Source organism: Vicia villosa, linkage group LG3 (genome assembly GCF_029867415.1).
Source record: "Vicia villosa cultivar HV-30 ecotype Madison, WI linkage group LG3, Vvil1.0, whole genome shotgun sequence".
NCBI lineage: Eukaryota > Viridiplantae > Streptophyta > Magnoliopsida > Fabales > Fabaceae > Vicia > Vicia villosa.
The window spans coordinates 4,483,192-4,501,042 of NC_081182.1; the positions used below are offsets into that span (position 1 = coordinate 4,483,192).

Here is a 17,851-nt window from a genome sequence, read left to right on the forward strand (position 1 = left end):
ACAAAAGCGTATAACATTAAATGCAAAGCTGTACGGAACACGCAAAGCATTAAATGCATTCAACGGTCATCTTCTCAACGCCTATAAATATGAAGTTCTGATGAGAAGCAAGGTTAACGATCCTGAAAAAAGATAATTCAAATTAACTTGCTGAAACGCTGTTCAATCAAAAGCTCAGAATCTTCATCTTCATCAAAGCTCACTACATTGCTGTTGTAATATCTTAGTGAGATTAAGCTTAAACTGTAAGAGAAATATCACAGTTGTGATTATCGCTTTTAAGAAGCATTTGTAAACTCTTGAATTGATTACATTAAGTTGTAAGGAACTAGAGTGATCGGTTGATCAGTATACTCTAGGAAGTCTTAGCAGTTGGCTGAGCAGGAAGTCTTGGCAGTTGGCTGAGCAGGAAGTCTTGGCAGTTGGCTGAGCAGAAAGTCTTAGGAGTGAACTAAGCCTAGAGTGATCGTGTTGATCAGTAGACTCTAGAAAAAGTCTTAGGAGTGAACTAAGCAGTTGTTCCTGGAGTGATCAGGTTGTGATCAGAAGACTCTGGAAGACTTAGTTGCGGCTAAGTGGAAAACCATTGTAATCCGTGCGATTAGTGGATTAAATCCTCAGTTGAGGTAAATCATCTCTGCGGGGGTGGACTGGAGTAGCTTCGTTAACAGCGAACCAGGATAAAAATAATTGTGCAATTTATTTTTATCGTCCAAGATTTAAAGTCACACTTATTCAATCCCCCCCTTTCTAAGTGTTTTTCTATCCTTCAAAAGTCACTATTGCTCTTGGCCTTCCTGTATTATTTCACATCTACTTGTTCCAAGGCACTTCAGAATCTTGTCTCTTCAGGTTGGTGTATACACTATTCATGTGGAATTTTTTGTTGTTGCACATCTGATCCCAAATGACTTGTATATTGTTTATATTCTCCCTTTGCTGCATGATTTGTTTGAAAATCAAAGTACTGCCAATGTTTGTTTTAGCCTCCATAATGTTGTTTCCTTTGATATAGTAAGTGTTTTGGACTAGCCCAATTGTCTTAATTGGCCTAAACCACTTATTAGTGTAATGAGGCCCAATAAGCGTTGGCCCACTCCTTGGAGCAAGGAGAGGACGAACCTCCCTTTTGACCGAGAATGACTCATCAATAGGTTTCCCACAGCATAGGACTATCCGAGCACTTTGGGCGTCCGTCCCCGCCAACGGCTAGTTTCCCTTACTCGGCTAACCAAGACCTTTTCCACTATTTCCTATATTCTGGGCCCGAAAATGACGCCCAGGCCCACAAAAATAGGACGACCTAGTCCACCCCAAAGAAAACATTATAAATAGCCCTCTACACCTAGAGGGCAAGGTAATCCAAACTTTGCCCAAAACTTCATACTTTCTTTTGTACCTTTGTTCTCTTTCTTACTTTGGCATCAAAGTATCTTGCAGGTACAACCCTTTTTTTTCCTCAACCACCATCGAAGATCAAGCCGTCGTTGCTGGCCATTTGTTCCGACTCATCCCGAACAGTGGCGCCGTCATTTTCTTGCACGACCAAGAACCTAGAAACAAAAGCTATCACCTTTTATATTTCATGGTCGGCAACAAAGAGAATCCTTCTGTTCTTGACACTGCACTCGCTTCAATGGGCAAAAACGATGTTGAACTCATCGTACCTCTCTCAGCCCCGTGATGGCTTCACGACCTCTCCCTCCCCGGAAGATGCTAGGAAGACTCCCACTTTCCATCACAGAAGTACATAGACAAGAGTCATCAAGATCCTTTCTTGAGAACACTCTCCTGATCACAAAGCCATCATAGGCCGATCCTACCATGGCTGCCATATTCGCAGTCCTGAACCAAACTAATACTTTGATTGGCCAACAAAACAAACAGAATGGGGCATTATAGCAGAATCATCGTGCCAAGACTCCTCCCCGCAGACATTCACGTCCTGAGAAGGATTCTCTGGCATCCAAGAAGCGTCATCATTCTCCTCCCAATGCGAACACCGTTCCACAGTGGCCGGGACAAGTAAAGAAGATCACTGCTCTCGTCGGCGAACCCCGTCACCACGACCGAAGGGACGTTCAAGAACACCTTCCTCTAGACCCGCTGACCACCATCGACACCAAAGGCAAAGTTGCAGTCCTTCCCCATCTCCCATCCGGAGCAACGAAGGGGAAGAACATTGGGGCCCTTTGCCCCAAGCAATACTAGAAACACCTCTGTCTATCGGGTTAGAAAAGCCCCCTCCTCTGGGTACATACGGTGGCACCTCGGATCTAGACGAGCACATAGAAAATATCGATGCTATCCTCGATTATCGCAGGGTCGTCGGTGCAATAAAATATCGACTGTCTTGTGCAAAGGCGCGATGACATGGTACAAAAGCCTTCCAACGTCTTGGAAGGGCCCCGACAGACTATTAACTAGGCATTTCACGGCTTCACGCAGACATCCTAAGTCTGAAGCCTCATTGGAGGCCATTATCCAAGGAAAGGATGAGCCGCTCAGAGCCTACATCGAAAGATTCAATAAGAAGGCCGTTCAGGTATCGACCACGACCGACATGAAGAAGTATATGCTAGAACGGGGCCTCCGACTTGTTCTGATTTTGCCAAAGTCGTGGGCATAGAGACGCCCGCCACACTAGATGCTTTCTTCCTCAAGGAGCAAGCTTATATATAATTTGAGGAAAAAGAGGCCGCTCACGGAGCTTGGGATTCCTGACATGAGTAGAATACCAAGAGCGCACGAAAGGAAGACAAGACCCGGGACGCTAGAGATTACTAGGGGCCTCCCGGGAAATTCCGAGATTATACCCTTTATACGCATCTCAGGAACGTATCTTGATCGAATGCGCTAATTCTGAGTTCAAGACAGTCGAGGTCAGTTTTCCAAAGCAGTTGCTTGCTCGACCCAATGTGAATAAGTCAAAATATTTCCGATTCCACAAGAGTCATGGGCATTATACAGAAGATTGCATCCACTTGAAAGACGCAATCGAGATACTCATCAGAGAGAGGCACCTCAAGCAGTACGCTAAGAAGTAAGAGGCGCCCCAAGAAACAAAGACGGTAGCTGAGGAAAATCCCTTGTCTGATGATACTGCTGCACTTCAAGTTGCTATAAGCATTACCCGGCCTGAAGAATTTTACATTCCTGATTGGGTCAGCGTCCCTACATACTTCTCCCACAACCCATAGGAGTTATTCCCGTCTACAATGGTTATATCTGGTGGAGGTTTTAATAAGCTCGCGGTGGGCTCGGTAAAACGCAAATTCGAACAGCTCATATTGGCCAGCTCGAGCAAGACAACCACGCTCGACCTCACTAAGGGAAGTTCTGCACCTATTGCATTTTACAAAGAAGAACTCCCTGGTGGCGCCCCTAAATCTACTATTCCCCTGCTCATCCGTGCCAGGATGGCCGACTTCGACGTTCGGCGCATCTTGGTCGATCAGGGCAGTTCTGTTGATATCATGTATTCATAGGTGTTGACTACTCTACAACTAGACGAGAGTCATCTCACCCCATATGTAGGATCAGATTTATAAGAGTTCAACGACACTGTCACCAAACCGTGGGGATTTGTGGAGATGATTGTGTCATTCGGGGCGACGAAGACGGCCAGAACCATCAAGGTCCAGTTCCTGGTCGTCGACTGTCCATCCATATACGGGTGCATCTTCGGACGACCGACCTTAGTTGAGCTGATAGCTAAGCCCTCCACCGTCCACCTCAAGATGAAATACTATACAGCTAAAGGATAAGTAGCCACTTTACATGGAGACAACGAGGTGACTCGAATATGTTTTAAGGCATCCGCTAAAGGCCTCAACTCCAAAAAAGTGACTCCTCGACAAGATGCAAAGCTACTACTGCCCACTAGGTCTGAGGCACCAAAGCCATTACCACGTGTCAACACCATCGATCTCGACAACCGTTTCCGTAGGGAAATGGAAGACCGATCTGAGGCAAAGAGTTCTTCGACGACCACTGCTGAGGACCCACTATGCCCTATTCCTGATGGGGACTTTCAGTTTGTGACACTCGGAGAAGACCCAAGCAAAGGGGTCAAGATCGGAACCGACCTACCCGACTTGGCCAGAAAGCAGTTAAAGGCATGTCTTCGAGAAAATTGAATATGAGAATGAGAAAGGGTAAGGAATGAGAAAGTGCAGAGTGCTCTGCACTTGGCTCAAGAAAATATGCAGTTACAAAAGGAAAATGAATTTGAAATTTAATTGTTAAGGTATGATGTGGTTGGTTTGAACGTTGGAATCTCATTGGAAAGACACAATTTTTACAAAAGATATTAAATAAACAGATTAATAATTATTTTCAGATTTAGTAATGATTAATTAAAGAAATTTACAATTAGGGACATGAATTAAGACTGTTAAACTGAGTTAATTATGTACTTTTGATGGTATATTATTTTCTTATATTAATAATAGATAAAATTAACAATTTTTGTTTTTGGTCTCTATTAAAAAATGACATGTTTCGATCCTCACAAAATTATTATGCACATAGTTTTAGTCCCTACTGTTAAGCCGATGAGTATTTTTGAATGATTATTTTACAGACATATTTAAAACGTTATAAAAAACATTATAAAAAGTTTCTCGAAATAAAAGGAACCCAAAATTTGATTTTAAGTCGAAATTTTCATTACTTTTATCATTATCTTTTGAAATTTAAAAAAAAATCATATTTAATTGTTCACATTTTAAAAAAATTATTTTAAACACGTATGGAAAAATTATTTAAAAATTTAAGGATAATCAAACAGTTTTCAAAATTTAAAAAAAATAGTAGAGATTAAAACTACATGCATAAAAATTTTATAGGAACTAAAATAGAGAATTTCTCACTCCACCCCTTAGATCTTTCACGCACCACTGATTTAACAAAATTGCCCCTCTGCTTCCGTAGATGTGTCATACCCCAAATTTGTCCTACCCTTTAATTTCTAACTGGCTTATGCATTTCACAATCTCATGTACATACCTCCCATTAGGTCATATAACGCATCATGCATTCATTCATCAAATAAACATATACAAAGCATGGGATCATTTGTCATGGATTAGGGTCTATTTCCCTGGTCATTTGAATCAAGACTCTTTAATTAGGGTTTTGAGCTCGTGCGCGTCTCATCAAGTCTTTTGTTACAATGGTCATACAGTAGTTCAAGACTTTGACTCGCTCGGGCAGATTTCTTCTATTACAAGTGTTTGGTTTGATTTTAAAGGTCAAAGAATAAATGGATTGAGGTTCTTAAGGTGCTTTCTTGGAAAGGAGGTATTGTCATACAATTGAGTCCCTTGACTTAGGCTTTGAAGATTTTTATCTCAAGCACAAGCGTGGTTATTGATACATTGATGAAGAGAGACATATGGAGATTATACGCAAACTTGTGGACTTTTTGGCCAAAGACCATAATAAACTACCTTGAGTTGTCATCTCGTTGATGTTGTATGAGTCAGCATTGCAAGATTGGAAAAGGATTGGAAATTCAAATAGAAGTCATTAATTGGAGAGGATGGTCAAATTACATTCAAAGGGGTCCAAGTTATATTACAAAATACCAACACATGTTCATTACAAAAGCTCAAAAACCCATTACATTCATACCATAGTCCATCAAAACAAAATCTGGACTACAAAAGGGATCTCGTCCATTTATAAAAAAAAGAACTCTCTATTATCCAAAATTACAAAAAAATCATATTTTGACTACAGTTGACCAAGGTTTTACACTATTCTGAAACCTATTTCCAATGAGCCTTCAATACCACCATGTTCCAGTTTTGACTTCAGTTTGCTTTGAATGATACGCGCCGAAGCCGTGCGTGCCAAGTATCTGAAGTTTGTTTGAACCATGACTGCCTGAAATCAACATAACACACATGAAAATCGCAAACAGAGTCTTAGAAATATAGTTTAGAGACAATGAAGGTGCTGTTTGATGTGTTAAAATGATGTTCAAGCACCAAAATGAGATTTTTAACCCTTTACAACAGTGACACGACACAATTATTGGGTTTTGGAGGTTTCAGAAACTTCCGTAGATGCATCTACGAAAGAGATGAACTTTAGGTCATTCCGTATAGGGGTGGCAAAACGGGCGGTGGCCCGTCGGGCCGGCCCGCGCACCCACTTAAAAAATAGCGGGTTGGGTTGGAATTTTGTGTCCGCCGCCCACCAAAGCTCGCCCCGCCAAAACTGCCGCCCGCATAAGCTCGCCCTGCCAAAGCCCGCCACCCGCTAAAGCCCGCCTCACCTATTTTTTAAGCTTGTCTCGCCTTAAATCCGTTATTTTTTAGTTAATTCTAGTAATTCAAATTCTTGATGGTTTTATTATATACATATATTTGTAAATATATGCAATATTTTTTTAGGTAAAATTTATTTAAAAGATTCTTTATAAAAAATAGTTCTAAAAAATAAGTGAAAAATTTAATTGAAAAGTAAAAAAAGACTATTAATCTATTAAAAAAATGAAAGAAAAATAAATTAAAAAACAGGCGGGCAAGCCCGCCGCCCACCAACCCGCCACTTTGGCGGGGCAGACATGATTTTTATGCCCATTTTACTTGGCGGGCTTGTCCGCCCCGCTCGCTTTTTTGCGGGCTTTAGGCGGGGCGTGTAACACCCCGAAAATTATTTCTAATTATTTAATTTAAGTAGGAAAATTATTTAATTGGAATAATTGATTTTATGAGGAATATTGAGAAATATTAGAAAATAGTTATTGGGCTGTGTTGTGGTTAGTGAGAAAGGGAGGTGTTAACTTGTTAGGCCCATTAACCAAAGTTATTTTATTTCTCATAAAATAGAAGGAAATTGTGGAAGAGGAGGGTTACAGCAATTGGGAGAAGAGAAAGAACGTGAAATAACTAAAGAGCTTTGGAAAGGGGAAGACCGACGATCAAACCTAAGGTAAGGGGGGGACTATTCCTTTTAGTATCTCTTATGTGGTCTTAGGTAATAGGTAGATTGATGTATGGTTTGATTCAATTAGACATTGGGATTGTTAGGTTAGGGTGTTCTAATTTGGATTGAATTGATGATGATTGTGTGAACTTTTTGGTTAATAATGAGTTTAAATGATGTTTTGTGGTGTATAATTGAATGTATGATGATTATATGCCTGTATGTGATGTCTGGGGTTGATTTTGGACTGAAACTAGGTGGAATCGCAGGGTCTGTCGCAGACCTGAGAATTGCTGAAATCGCAGGTCCGCTGAGCGGAGGTCCCAACGTAGTTCGCTTCGATTGGACTTCGCTAGAGGTCCACTAAGCGGAGGTCTGAAGGAATTCTCTTCTGCCTTGCGTCGCTGAGCGAACCTTGCTGAACGAGAATTTTTCTAAAACTTTAAAATAACGTATCTTTTGATCTGTGAATCCTTTCTTAGTGCCGTTTTGGGCGTTGTGCAAGTAATTGAATGTTTTATATAATGAATGATGAATATGGGCGGTGGCCGACTGTATTTCTTTAAAACTCGATGCAATTACTTGATGAGAATTGAACATTGCGTGCATATGAGATAGGTGTGACAATGTATTTGATGTGATGATGAATTGGTTGTGATTATTATTATGATTGTGAGGAATGCATGACTATTTGAATGATGTTGAAAACATGTACATACTTATTGGTGATGTGGTGTTGAGATGAGTTGTTCATCGTGATTCGATGATGTTTTTAAGTATTTTATGTGTGTTTCATTCATTCATATGCATTTGATGATGGATCTCGTTGATGAGAGGATCGTTGGTGGCTAATTCCCATTGTGCGGAGATTAGTAAGCAGTCATCGTGTGCCCATGGGGGTGTGAGCGATGAGGTTAGTCGTGTGCCCATGTGGGGTGTGAGCGATTTGAAGGGCAGTATCGTAGAGAGAAGTCCTGTGAATGTGATTCACGAATTTTGGTACCACATGCATAATGTCAGTTGTGTCATATGCATTTTGTCTTAACATGATTGTATGGATTTATATGTTTTGTGTTGTAATCTATTATTGTGTGAATTGATGAATAATAGATGTGAATCTGAATATGTATAATTGGGTGAACGGTATATTATGATGCTTGTTGCTTATGAATTGCATAATATTTACTAATTGAGAATGAGACTCACCCTTACATGTTGTCATTTTCAGATTGAGGAGTAGCGACATTAGTGCTCGGTGAGGATGACTCGTAGAGTTTATCCGTTTATGTTGGGTCGTGTCGGTCATGCTCTGATCTTGTAACACTGGGGGACGATAGTTATAGAGTTTTATGAGATTACTCTATTTTATTTGGTGTTGGATTATGTTTCCATTTGGTTATGTTGATGATGTTTCTTATTCCGCTGTGATAAACATAATTGTGTTTTTGGTAAATCTTTTCCTAATGAAACATGACTTGACCATGATTGGTTTATTTATTTTTAAATAATTGTGGCACCCTTGTGTTTATGTTTTACTCTGATATATTTGTTTAAATTGTCGCGGGGTTTAGAAGGGTGTTACAGGGCGTGCACGGGGCGGGGCGGGCGGCCCGTTTTGCCACCCTTAATTTCGTAGTTGTATCTACAGAATATATAAAAAGCATTTTTTTTGTTTTTCAAATTTAATTGTATCAAAAACGACTTTATTTGTATTACGCATACATTATGGTCGACATGGAGGATTGCACAGCATGCATCAACATCATCAACAGAACTTATGTTCCATATTCAAAAAAAATAAGGCCCCCAAAAAAGCCTAGCCAACATCAACAGTAAAACATAAGTTCTTTGGCGTTATCCAAGATAACTGAACTTTCCCGGAGCATAGTCGACCAACAATACCATGTGTTGTATGATGAAATTAGATCCAGTGCAGATCAACTACAAAATTTTACTAATAACTTATGCTAAACGTATTTTAAAACAACTAAAACTTTGTAGCTGTTGTTAACTGAATCTATTTTCATCATATAACACATGGTAATGTGTTGGTCGACTATGCTCCGGAAGAGTTCAATTATCTTGGATAATGTCAACGAAGTTATGTTTTACTGTTGATGTTGGCTAGACTTTTTTGGGGGTCTTATTTTGTTTGATTATGGATTAGAACTACTAGTCTCATCGGTTTCAATTTGAGACACTTTTGATGTCTTTATTTTTATTAGATTGATGTAATTTTATTTTTATTATGTTTGACACTATTTGTAAGATTTATAAGATGTTTTCTTTTCGTGTACTATATATATCATTACATTTACATTACACTACTATGATATACGATGAAAAAAATCATGATTCTTAACCGTTTCAAGCAAATGAATAACCATTAGAAGCATAATTTCACCACAAGCTCGATTCTATAGAAAGTTTTTAAAATATATTAGCAATTCTTCCGTAGATACAACTACGCAATACTCTTTTTTAACACGTTCTGTAGATATACCTACGGAAGAATTGTTGAATTGAAATTCATTGTATTTTTCCGCCAGTTATTATGATTTTTACGCTTATATAGACGCATCTACGGAAAAAAAAAATCAAATTTTTTGAAAAATAAGATGCTTTTGAATGTACATATACAAAAGCAGGGAGCATAAATAAAAATTTGACACGTGACCGAGAGAATCATGGGATGCATTGAAAAATTCTCCTAAAATATATCAATTTTTAATAAAAATTAAAAATAAAATTTAAGATATTTATAGGACAAAAAATATACTTAATCCATAAATAAATTGAATATAATTTTCACCATATTTAAAAAAATCTGTTTGTAAACAGTGTTACAAGAAAAAACCTGAATCCAGGTATATAGCTACAGTTTATTTTCTTCCTTCATCTCGCAATTTAGTTACAACGCATGGATCGCCGGAAAAAAGTCAGTGAGATAACACCGGCGTCCAAACCCTCGGAGGTGGTAGCACCGCCGCCAATCTCACCTTCAGAAACCCTTACAGTAAACTTGACATGCGGACTGAGTTTGGCTCTAGCCTTCTGGATATCCAACAGTCTCTACTCCACCGATCTCGTTACCGATCCTTCTCTCACTCTATTCCTCATTTCGGTACGTATCGCTTTATTTCTCATCTATTATCCGCTTTTAGGTTTCTTAATTTCAGTATTTTTCTAACTCTGTGTCGTTTAGATTATAGAGCTTCCGATCGTGATCCTTCTCTTCAGTCGCTATCGACAGAATCGCCAACGATGCTCGGTAATGCTTCTTCGTCCATTTCTCAAATTCCATTGTTCTTGTGAATGTTCTAGGTTTTTTCTTTCTCACGTGATGAATTTAATTCTGTTCTATGCAGTACCTACGAGCGGTTGGGAGAGGTATTCTAGGAGTGCCAGTAGGTTAGTTCAAACTTCAATTTCAATTTCACATTCATGCAATTGTTAGTGATGTCAAGAAATGAAATAGATACCTTATTCTCAAACTGATTTTTGAATATTGTTGTGCTAAATCAAATAGCATTGCTATATTGATATTTCATTATGATTTGGTTCTCTTTTATAAGAGAAGTTATTAAGAAAGGTTTAGAGATTAACGATTTTTCTTATTCTCGTCATCCATGATTTTGTTGCTCTTTTTTTTCGCTAGGCAATGCCATTTTAAATTTTTTACTGAGAGTAACTTGATGTTATGTAAAAACTGATGATACTTCTTGTATCTTTTACTTTGCAGGAGCATTACTAAATTCATTAGGAGCTATTGCTTTGGGGGCGCCGATTACCTTTCAGTAAGTCAAATGAGTTTTCTTAGAGTACATTTTTTTCCTGCACGTAACTGAGGTCATTATTGATGAGATAAAAATTATAAATGACAATATTAAAGAAAATGTAGAGGTAACACCTATAGTAGAAAAGATGGTGGAAAATAGATTTAAGTGGTTTGGGCATGTAGAAAAAAAAGTGTATATTCTATGGTAAGGAGAGTAGATCAAATGGAGAAAAGTCAAACAACTAGAGATAGAGGAAGACCTAGAAAAACTATAAGAGAAGTTATTAAGAAAGGTTTCGAGATTAACAATTTGGATAGAAATATAGTCCTGGTTAAACATTATGAGTCGAGTCAAGTAGCCGATCCCCACTTAGTGGGATAAGACTCGGTTGTTTTTGTTGTATTGATGAGATAAAGGATTAAGTTTAAATACTACTGCTCCTTTAAACAAAACAACTTGAACCCGTCTCTATGGTAAGGAGAGTAGATTAAATGGAGAAAAGTCAAACAACTAGAGATAGAGGAAGACCTAGAAAAACTATAAGAGAAGATATTAAAAAAGATTTTGAGATTAACGATTTGGATAGAAATATAGTCCTAGATAGAACATTATGAGTTGAGTCAAGTAGCCGATCCTGCTTAGTGGGATAAGACTCTGTTGTTGTTGTATTGGTGAGATAAAGGATTAAGTTTAAATACTACTGCTCCTTTAAACATAACTAACAACTTGAACCTGTCTTATTATGTGTACAAAGATGCCTTTTCAATTTCAACTTTGTAGTTTCCCTAATGACTAGAATGTATAATGACTTTTGCAAATTTACACGAGACAGGTGCTTGCCCAAGACTCTAGCGTGGTCTCTTATGATGTCATTGTTCACAGTGAGTGACTAAACCATTTCCCTTTTCTTGCTTACAGTTACTGCTTCTTGAAGAATATAATTGTATGTTTTATTGGTCTTGTCTCGTATATGTCTTGCATCTATTTACTATTTAGATGTTGATAATTTACATTCTTTTTGCGTTTGATTTTCTGTTTGAAAAAGGGATCTTTTGTGGAAATATAATAATGTTTAGTTGTTTATTGATTATTACCACAAGAAAATTATATCAACGTGTTTTGCATTTCATTTCATCTTATTTGATGAGTAGTTGTGTTATCATAAAAGTACTCTTGGCGTTAGCTTAATATTTTTCATGTTTAAACAAAATCACAGTCCCCGCATTATCAGTTCAGACATCTATTTTTTCTTGAAACATTTTTATTAAGATTTCCTCCAATTATATTCCAAGTGGTGAAATCAATTTCTTGTCAATTCTCTTCCCCTTCCTTGAATAAATTATTTCTTCACAAGTTTTCTTAAGATTGACATATTTTTTAAGCTATGGAGTATGGCCTCATTTTTATGGACACTCACATTGATGCACTACTTATGCTATTACAGATAGTTCCAGCATCATGTGTTCTTGGTTCATCATGGGCCGACTGGAAACGTATATTTGCGCATACTAAGTATGTTCTTCTAGTTAATTTTCTTAACTCTTTCCAAGTTTGTTTATGCAAAGTTTTCCACAATGCAATCTACTTATTTGGTCCTTTCAGTTTGGTACTCGTTGTTACATTATTATAATCTTTGTACTACGTATAGGCCAAATGGATCTATTGAGTACCTGATTTGTTTACAAGCCCATGGAGCAGTTATTGGGGGATGGTTTGGGGCTTGGCCAATGCCACTTGACTGGGAGAGGCCCTGGCAGGTAATTTCTTTTTTCTAGTCTTCTGTCCTTGAGATATTTGACCATTGTATGCTAAATTCCTAGAGCAGATAGGAAGAGCAGTTCTTACCAAAGTTACATTTCTTCCGCCAACCTCTCCACAATCTATTTAGCATACCTCTTTAACTGGTTTAATCAATTGAAGATGTTTCAATTGTTTATATTCCTGTTTATGGCGACATGTTTTTAAAAGAAGCATCCCTCTTCTTACTAGTTACTATACTTGAGGTTGTTTGTTTTGCAATAGAATGATGGACATCAGCTGACTAGCCCCTTGTATTTCATGTTTATAACTCTATTTTTGTGATATACCACTAGCAAAAGGATAGTTCTTATATAACTCTAAAACGTAAAAGTATCATGGTCTAAGATGTCCAAATTCATCTGTTTACTTTTAACAATGTTTGACATGCTGAAGGATATGAAATTTGCTCTACCCAAACCTGAAAGCTTTAATATTATATGGTTGAATTTCCATCTTCATTGTGGCCCGCCCCTAACCGCCTAATTACAACATTTGAGTTGCCTTCATTGCAGTCTCCAACACTTTTATTTTGTTGGCTGTGAAGGTGTGGATTTAGTCCCTTATTGCTTAAAGATATGACCTGTGTGTTGTTTATAAAGCTTGGTCAACCCTCAACTTACAAACCAGTTTTGTAAGATTTAGTTAGGTCCAATCGCAATTCTTGAGATGATATCAAAGTCTGATTTAATATCTGTTGGGCCACATGCTATCAGGTTTCCCTTGAACATATGTTGATATGTGAGGGCAATCTCCCTTGGAACATATGTTGATATGTGAGGGCAATCTCCCTTGGAACATATGTTGATATGTGAGGGCAGTCCTCTCTTTATACCGATTTTGTAAGGTTGAGTTATGTCCCGCCACAAATTCTAAGATTATAAAATTTTGTTCTGTTATATATATATATATATATATATATATATATATATATATATATATATATATATATATATATATATATATATATATGTAGTGTACACACTTCATTCCTCATTTTGTTATGTTATTCTTAAGTTTTCTCTACTTGGTTGTTAGAGTAATATATTCACCTTAATTTGTAGGAATGGCCTATTTCTGTAAGCTATGGAACATTGGCTGGTTACCTAGTGGCATCGGTTGCATCATTAGGCTTTGTTCTTGCTCATCACAGTAGGTTGCAACATGTCAAAAATGAATGAAGTGCTAATGTTTGATTCTGTTAATTGGTAAGTTAATAGCAGCAGTCAATTTTGATACTTTGTTGAAATCATTATGTAGATAGAAAAGAGAGAAAATATAAGGAAGACTCTTAATAGTATTTTGATAATGTGATGATATGAAATTTGCTTATGGTAAAATCCAGCTACTTGTCATTTTATTAATTCTAAAAAGGGTCAAGTGCGGGGAGTAAATTTTTTTACAAGCAAGTACAAAAAAGACTACCATTCTCATAGAGCACCTAATTTACAAGGAAAAAGAATCATTGATCTGTCATGTGTTTAAGCGCAACTGCAACAACAAGAGAAGAATAAGATACTTATACGACTTGAAGACCACTTTAGGGGAAAGCATTAGTTAGGAGAAGGTCATAAACCATTTTATCAAAAATATAACTTGTTTATTTAGGATATATCATGTAAAGACGATAAGAGCAACTCTTGTGATATTAGTTTACTTGTTTATTTAGGATATCTATAACAATATATAAAGGAAAAACATTATTTTGATGTAGCCTATTTTGTTTTAAATATACCCTTTTCTCGGTTTTTATTTTTGTAGCAATATACGATTATTGTGAAGCTAAAAACATTGTAATATAAGTCTCCTTATTGATTAGATCAAGAGAAGCGAAGCAAGAGTTAATTTTTTATTACTATAGATTCTTTAATATCTCATTCTCATTATTTATTATTACATGAGAGGATAGAAATTAGAAAGGCTATAACCCTCCATCTTTATTCTCTTTGCAGCATACTCTGTCTACAATCCTTTACTAGGCCCCCAATGTTTGAGAAGCTGCACACAATACAGTAAATATTTTCCATTAGATTGACTCGCTATTAGACAGCTTGGTGTTTTCTTATCTATTTAATTAACAGTTATAGTTATATCTACACAAACAGAGTATGCTAAAAGATAAATAGTGTTCAATTAGAAGAGCCAATCTACTCACCTGTTGAAGAAAGAGCCCAGTTGCTGTCTTGTTCAATATGCCAAAAGAAATATCCCAACAATGCATTTTGCTTGGCATAAGAAACCTTGGTAGATATACTCTGAGTATCATCGTATCCATACCAATCTGTCCCTTTGAAGGCGTAATTTGTAACATATGTGGAATTGTACACAACTTGCGCCCCAGCATTTTTTATATCCTTGTATTTCACTGCCCCAAGTCCCTGGGTAGCTTTATCAAAAAGTCCATGTTTATTAGGATCTGCCAAACTCCACTTGTAACCATAGGCGGGTAAACCCAGTGCTAGTTTGTTTTTTGGCACTCCTAAGCTAATCCATTTTGTGATACCTTCATCTACGCTGAACTGGCCAGTTGGGTTTTTCAAAGGAGCTGGTGGCTGTGTCGATGTTGGATAACTATCTGAGATGAAAAGGTCATAAGTCATTACATTGATCCAATCCAAGTTGTTTGCAATATCCGGACCTGGGTAGTACTGCAATGGGGTAATCTGATTAGAGCCACCCACTGCAGCAGTTAACAGCAGTACCGCCTTCCCAGAACTGCTAGACTCTTTCACCACCGCAGCTCTCCACTCCTTGATGAGTAAACCAAAGTTGGTCTTGTCTGTGTCTGAGGATGGATATTCCCAGTCAAGATCAAGACCATGGAAGTTATTACTTCTGGCTAGCTGGATTGAAGAGTCTATGAACGATTTTCGGCTACTAGCTTGGCTAGCCATATTGGCAAATTTTTGTGCCAAAGTTGGACCTTCACCACCACCAATTGATAAAAGGGTTTTCACTGAACTACTCTTTGCTTGGACGGTTTGAGTGAAGGTTGAGAATCTAGCTGCGTTTGCAGAAGAAATTGTGACTTTGTTGGTACTAGAATCAAGGTTAGCAAATGCACAGAACAGGTGAGTGAAATAAGAGGGATTAATGTCAGAAACTGCAAGGCCACTATCAGAATACCAATAGCCACCTTTAACGGCAGCGTTTGTGGAGGAGAATTGTAGTTGGAGAATAATGAGGAGAGTGGAAATCAGGAGGAATGAATGCATTTTGAAGTAAGCCATTTTTGTTGTTGTGGATATAAATTGTCTAGGATAAGTGATATATTTATAGCACTATAACAGCACATTTTGTTGACTCTTCTCTCGCTTGTTCAATAAGTTTTCTCCTACAACCTTAGCTTATACCAGCACATTTTGTTCACTCTTCTCTTGATTGACGTATTTAATGTAGTGATGATGTCTAGATTGTTTCTTGATAAATTGTAGGTAATTTATTCAGAACGACACTAAATAAAAGTTAAACGGGTGAAAGAGTTAGTTCAACATATTTGAAGTAATTGAGAGATAAGGGTTAAAGAGGTTGGAGAACTATGATAGTAACTGGCTAACAATTTATCTTTAAAAAATGAAGATATATAATATTAGAGTAACTTGCTATTTAGTAAGAAAGAAATTAAAGAAGAAACGGAAGAATGCACACATTATTATTTTATAGTAGAATTTTTAATTTTTTTTAAATTTAATTTTTTATTTAATTGGGATCATGGGGTGGTGGTGATAATGAATGTAATGAATGATTGAGATTATTCTTGTCTTTTTTGTTTTCACATTTTCTCAACAATAAACATTATTATTTTCATTTAGATTTTGATGGATTTTAATTTTAGATTCTTTTTGTTGAGGGTATTGTTGCACCCCAATACTCACAAAAATCTAAAATCTAAATTTATTAAAATGAGTTGAGATCTTTGAAATTAAGTATTAAAATTATTATATTTGCATCTCTAATAATTCTTATAAAATTAAGTTAAATCCATTCAGCCGCTGAATTATTTAATATTTTTATGAGGTTTATGTATATAAAATTTCAAATAATTTAATTTTGTATATATATATATATATATATATATATATATATATATATATATATATATATATATATATATATATATATATATATATATATATATATATATATATATATATATATATATATATATATATATATATATATATATTATAGTAGTTAACACTTAAGTATATTTTAAATAATTTGTTATATGTTGAAAGAGATTTATGGAATATAGTATCAAATAATTGTTAAATTTTATAAGATTTTATAGACTAGAGTAATTTGATAACATCTCCTAATTTAACTGAAGCATTGATTTAATTAACTATTTACAAAGAGTTATTAATATGTCAAAATTTAAGTACAATTCTTTAGATGTAGTTCTTACTATTTTTTAATGAAAATATGATAAATATACTTAAATATTATTTAGTAAATAAAAATAGTAAAAAGTTACATAAAAAATTATATGATTGTTATATTTTTATTTAAAAATAGTAAGAATCGCACCTAAAAAATTATACTCAGTATGAATTCATATGTGTAAGTGGGTTTATTTAGTTAATCATTTACAAATAATTATTGAGTTATATAAGTGTATTAAGTTTGATATCTAGTGTTGACAAATTATGTCTCACAATAAAACAACTAATTAAACCTAATAACTGTAAAATTTGTTTGTGAGTATAAAAGAACTAATAATAATTTAGATAGGCATTGAGAGTTTATTTATCTTAGTCTTATTTGTATTATCTTGAATAAATTTTCTATAATTTATTGGGGTAATTAAGAAAAAACTGTTTAATGTTGTTAGTAGAAAATAGTAAGATAATTCATATGCATCCTTGAATTTTGGTTGGACATCAATCTTATAGACAAAATTTATTATTATTTTTTAAATATAAATAAATCGATATTAAAAATTACATGACATTTCATAGTTAGATAACTCCAAGGTACAACCAAGTAAAAAAATATTAATTCAATTTAAAATTTAACTATCTAATATTTTTAAGACATATTTTTTATTTAACTTTCATTGTTTAAGATAAATATATATTTAAAGATAGTAATAATAAAAAATGAGAGATTTTGTCATCATAGAAACAAATTTTCTCTATTTTTTATATGAAAATTTGAAATTCATGATCTAATTTCAAAAAGTATGTTTCATAAATTTAGAATCAAGTATAACTTGATAAGTGTAATATAGTAAATATATTATTCTCTTTTGTTAATATATATTTTAATTTTATATAAAATATTTAATTAATTAATTTTTTATTAAAAAAGTTGATTTTTATGGATCGAAGAAG

At 35.5% G+C, this 17,851-nt stretch overlaps 2 protein-coding genes across 3 annotated transcripts in view; one reads left to right on the forward strand and one right to left on the reverse strand.

The window, feature by feature from the left end:
• LOC131660110 (uncharacterized) overlaps positions 1-14,228 on the forward strand; it is a 36,505-nt gene extending 22,277 nt beyond the window's left edge. Inside the window, exons 1-8 of one of the 2 annotated variants that reach the window (XM_058929253.1) lie at positions 9,783-10,063; positions 10,145-10,210; positions 10,308-10,350; positions 10,682-10,736; positions 11,551-11,599; positions 12,163-12,230; positions 12,367-12,475; positions 13,580-13,714. In XM_058929253.1, coding sequence (XP_058785236.1) covers positions 9,860-10,063; positions 10,145-10,210; positions 10,308-10,350; positions 10,682-10,736; positions 11,551-11,599; positions 12,163-12,230; positions 12,367-12,475; positions 13,580-13,696 — 711 coding nt within the window. In that variant the 5' untranslated portion in view covers positions 9,783-9,859 and the 3' untranslated portion in view covers positions 13,697-13,714. Of the gene's footprint in view, positions 1-9,782; positions 10,064-10,144; positions 10,211-10,307; positions 10,351-10,681; positions 10,737-11,550; positions 11,600-12,162; positions 12,231-12,366; positions 12,476-13,579 lie in introns of those variants that run through there. The other variant, XM_058929254.1, reaches the window with a different exon arrangement.
• A 113-nt stretch (positions 14,229-14,341) lies between these two features.
• Positions 14,342-15,774, reverse strand: LOC131660109 (class V chitinase-like). The gene is made up of 2 exons (XM_058929251.1): positions 14,671-15,774; positions 14,342-14,513 (listed from the first exon to the last, which is right to left on the reverse strand). Exons 1-2 carry the CDS (start codon positions 15,743-15,745, stop codon positions 14,491-14,493), a joined length of 1,098 nt encoding a protein of 365 aa, XP_058785234.1. The 5' UTR covers positions 15,746-15,774; the 3' UTR covers positions 14,342-14,490.
• Between the last annotated feature and the right edge of the window lie 2,077 nt (positions 15,775-17,851).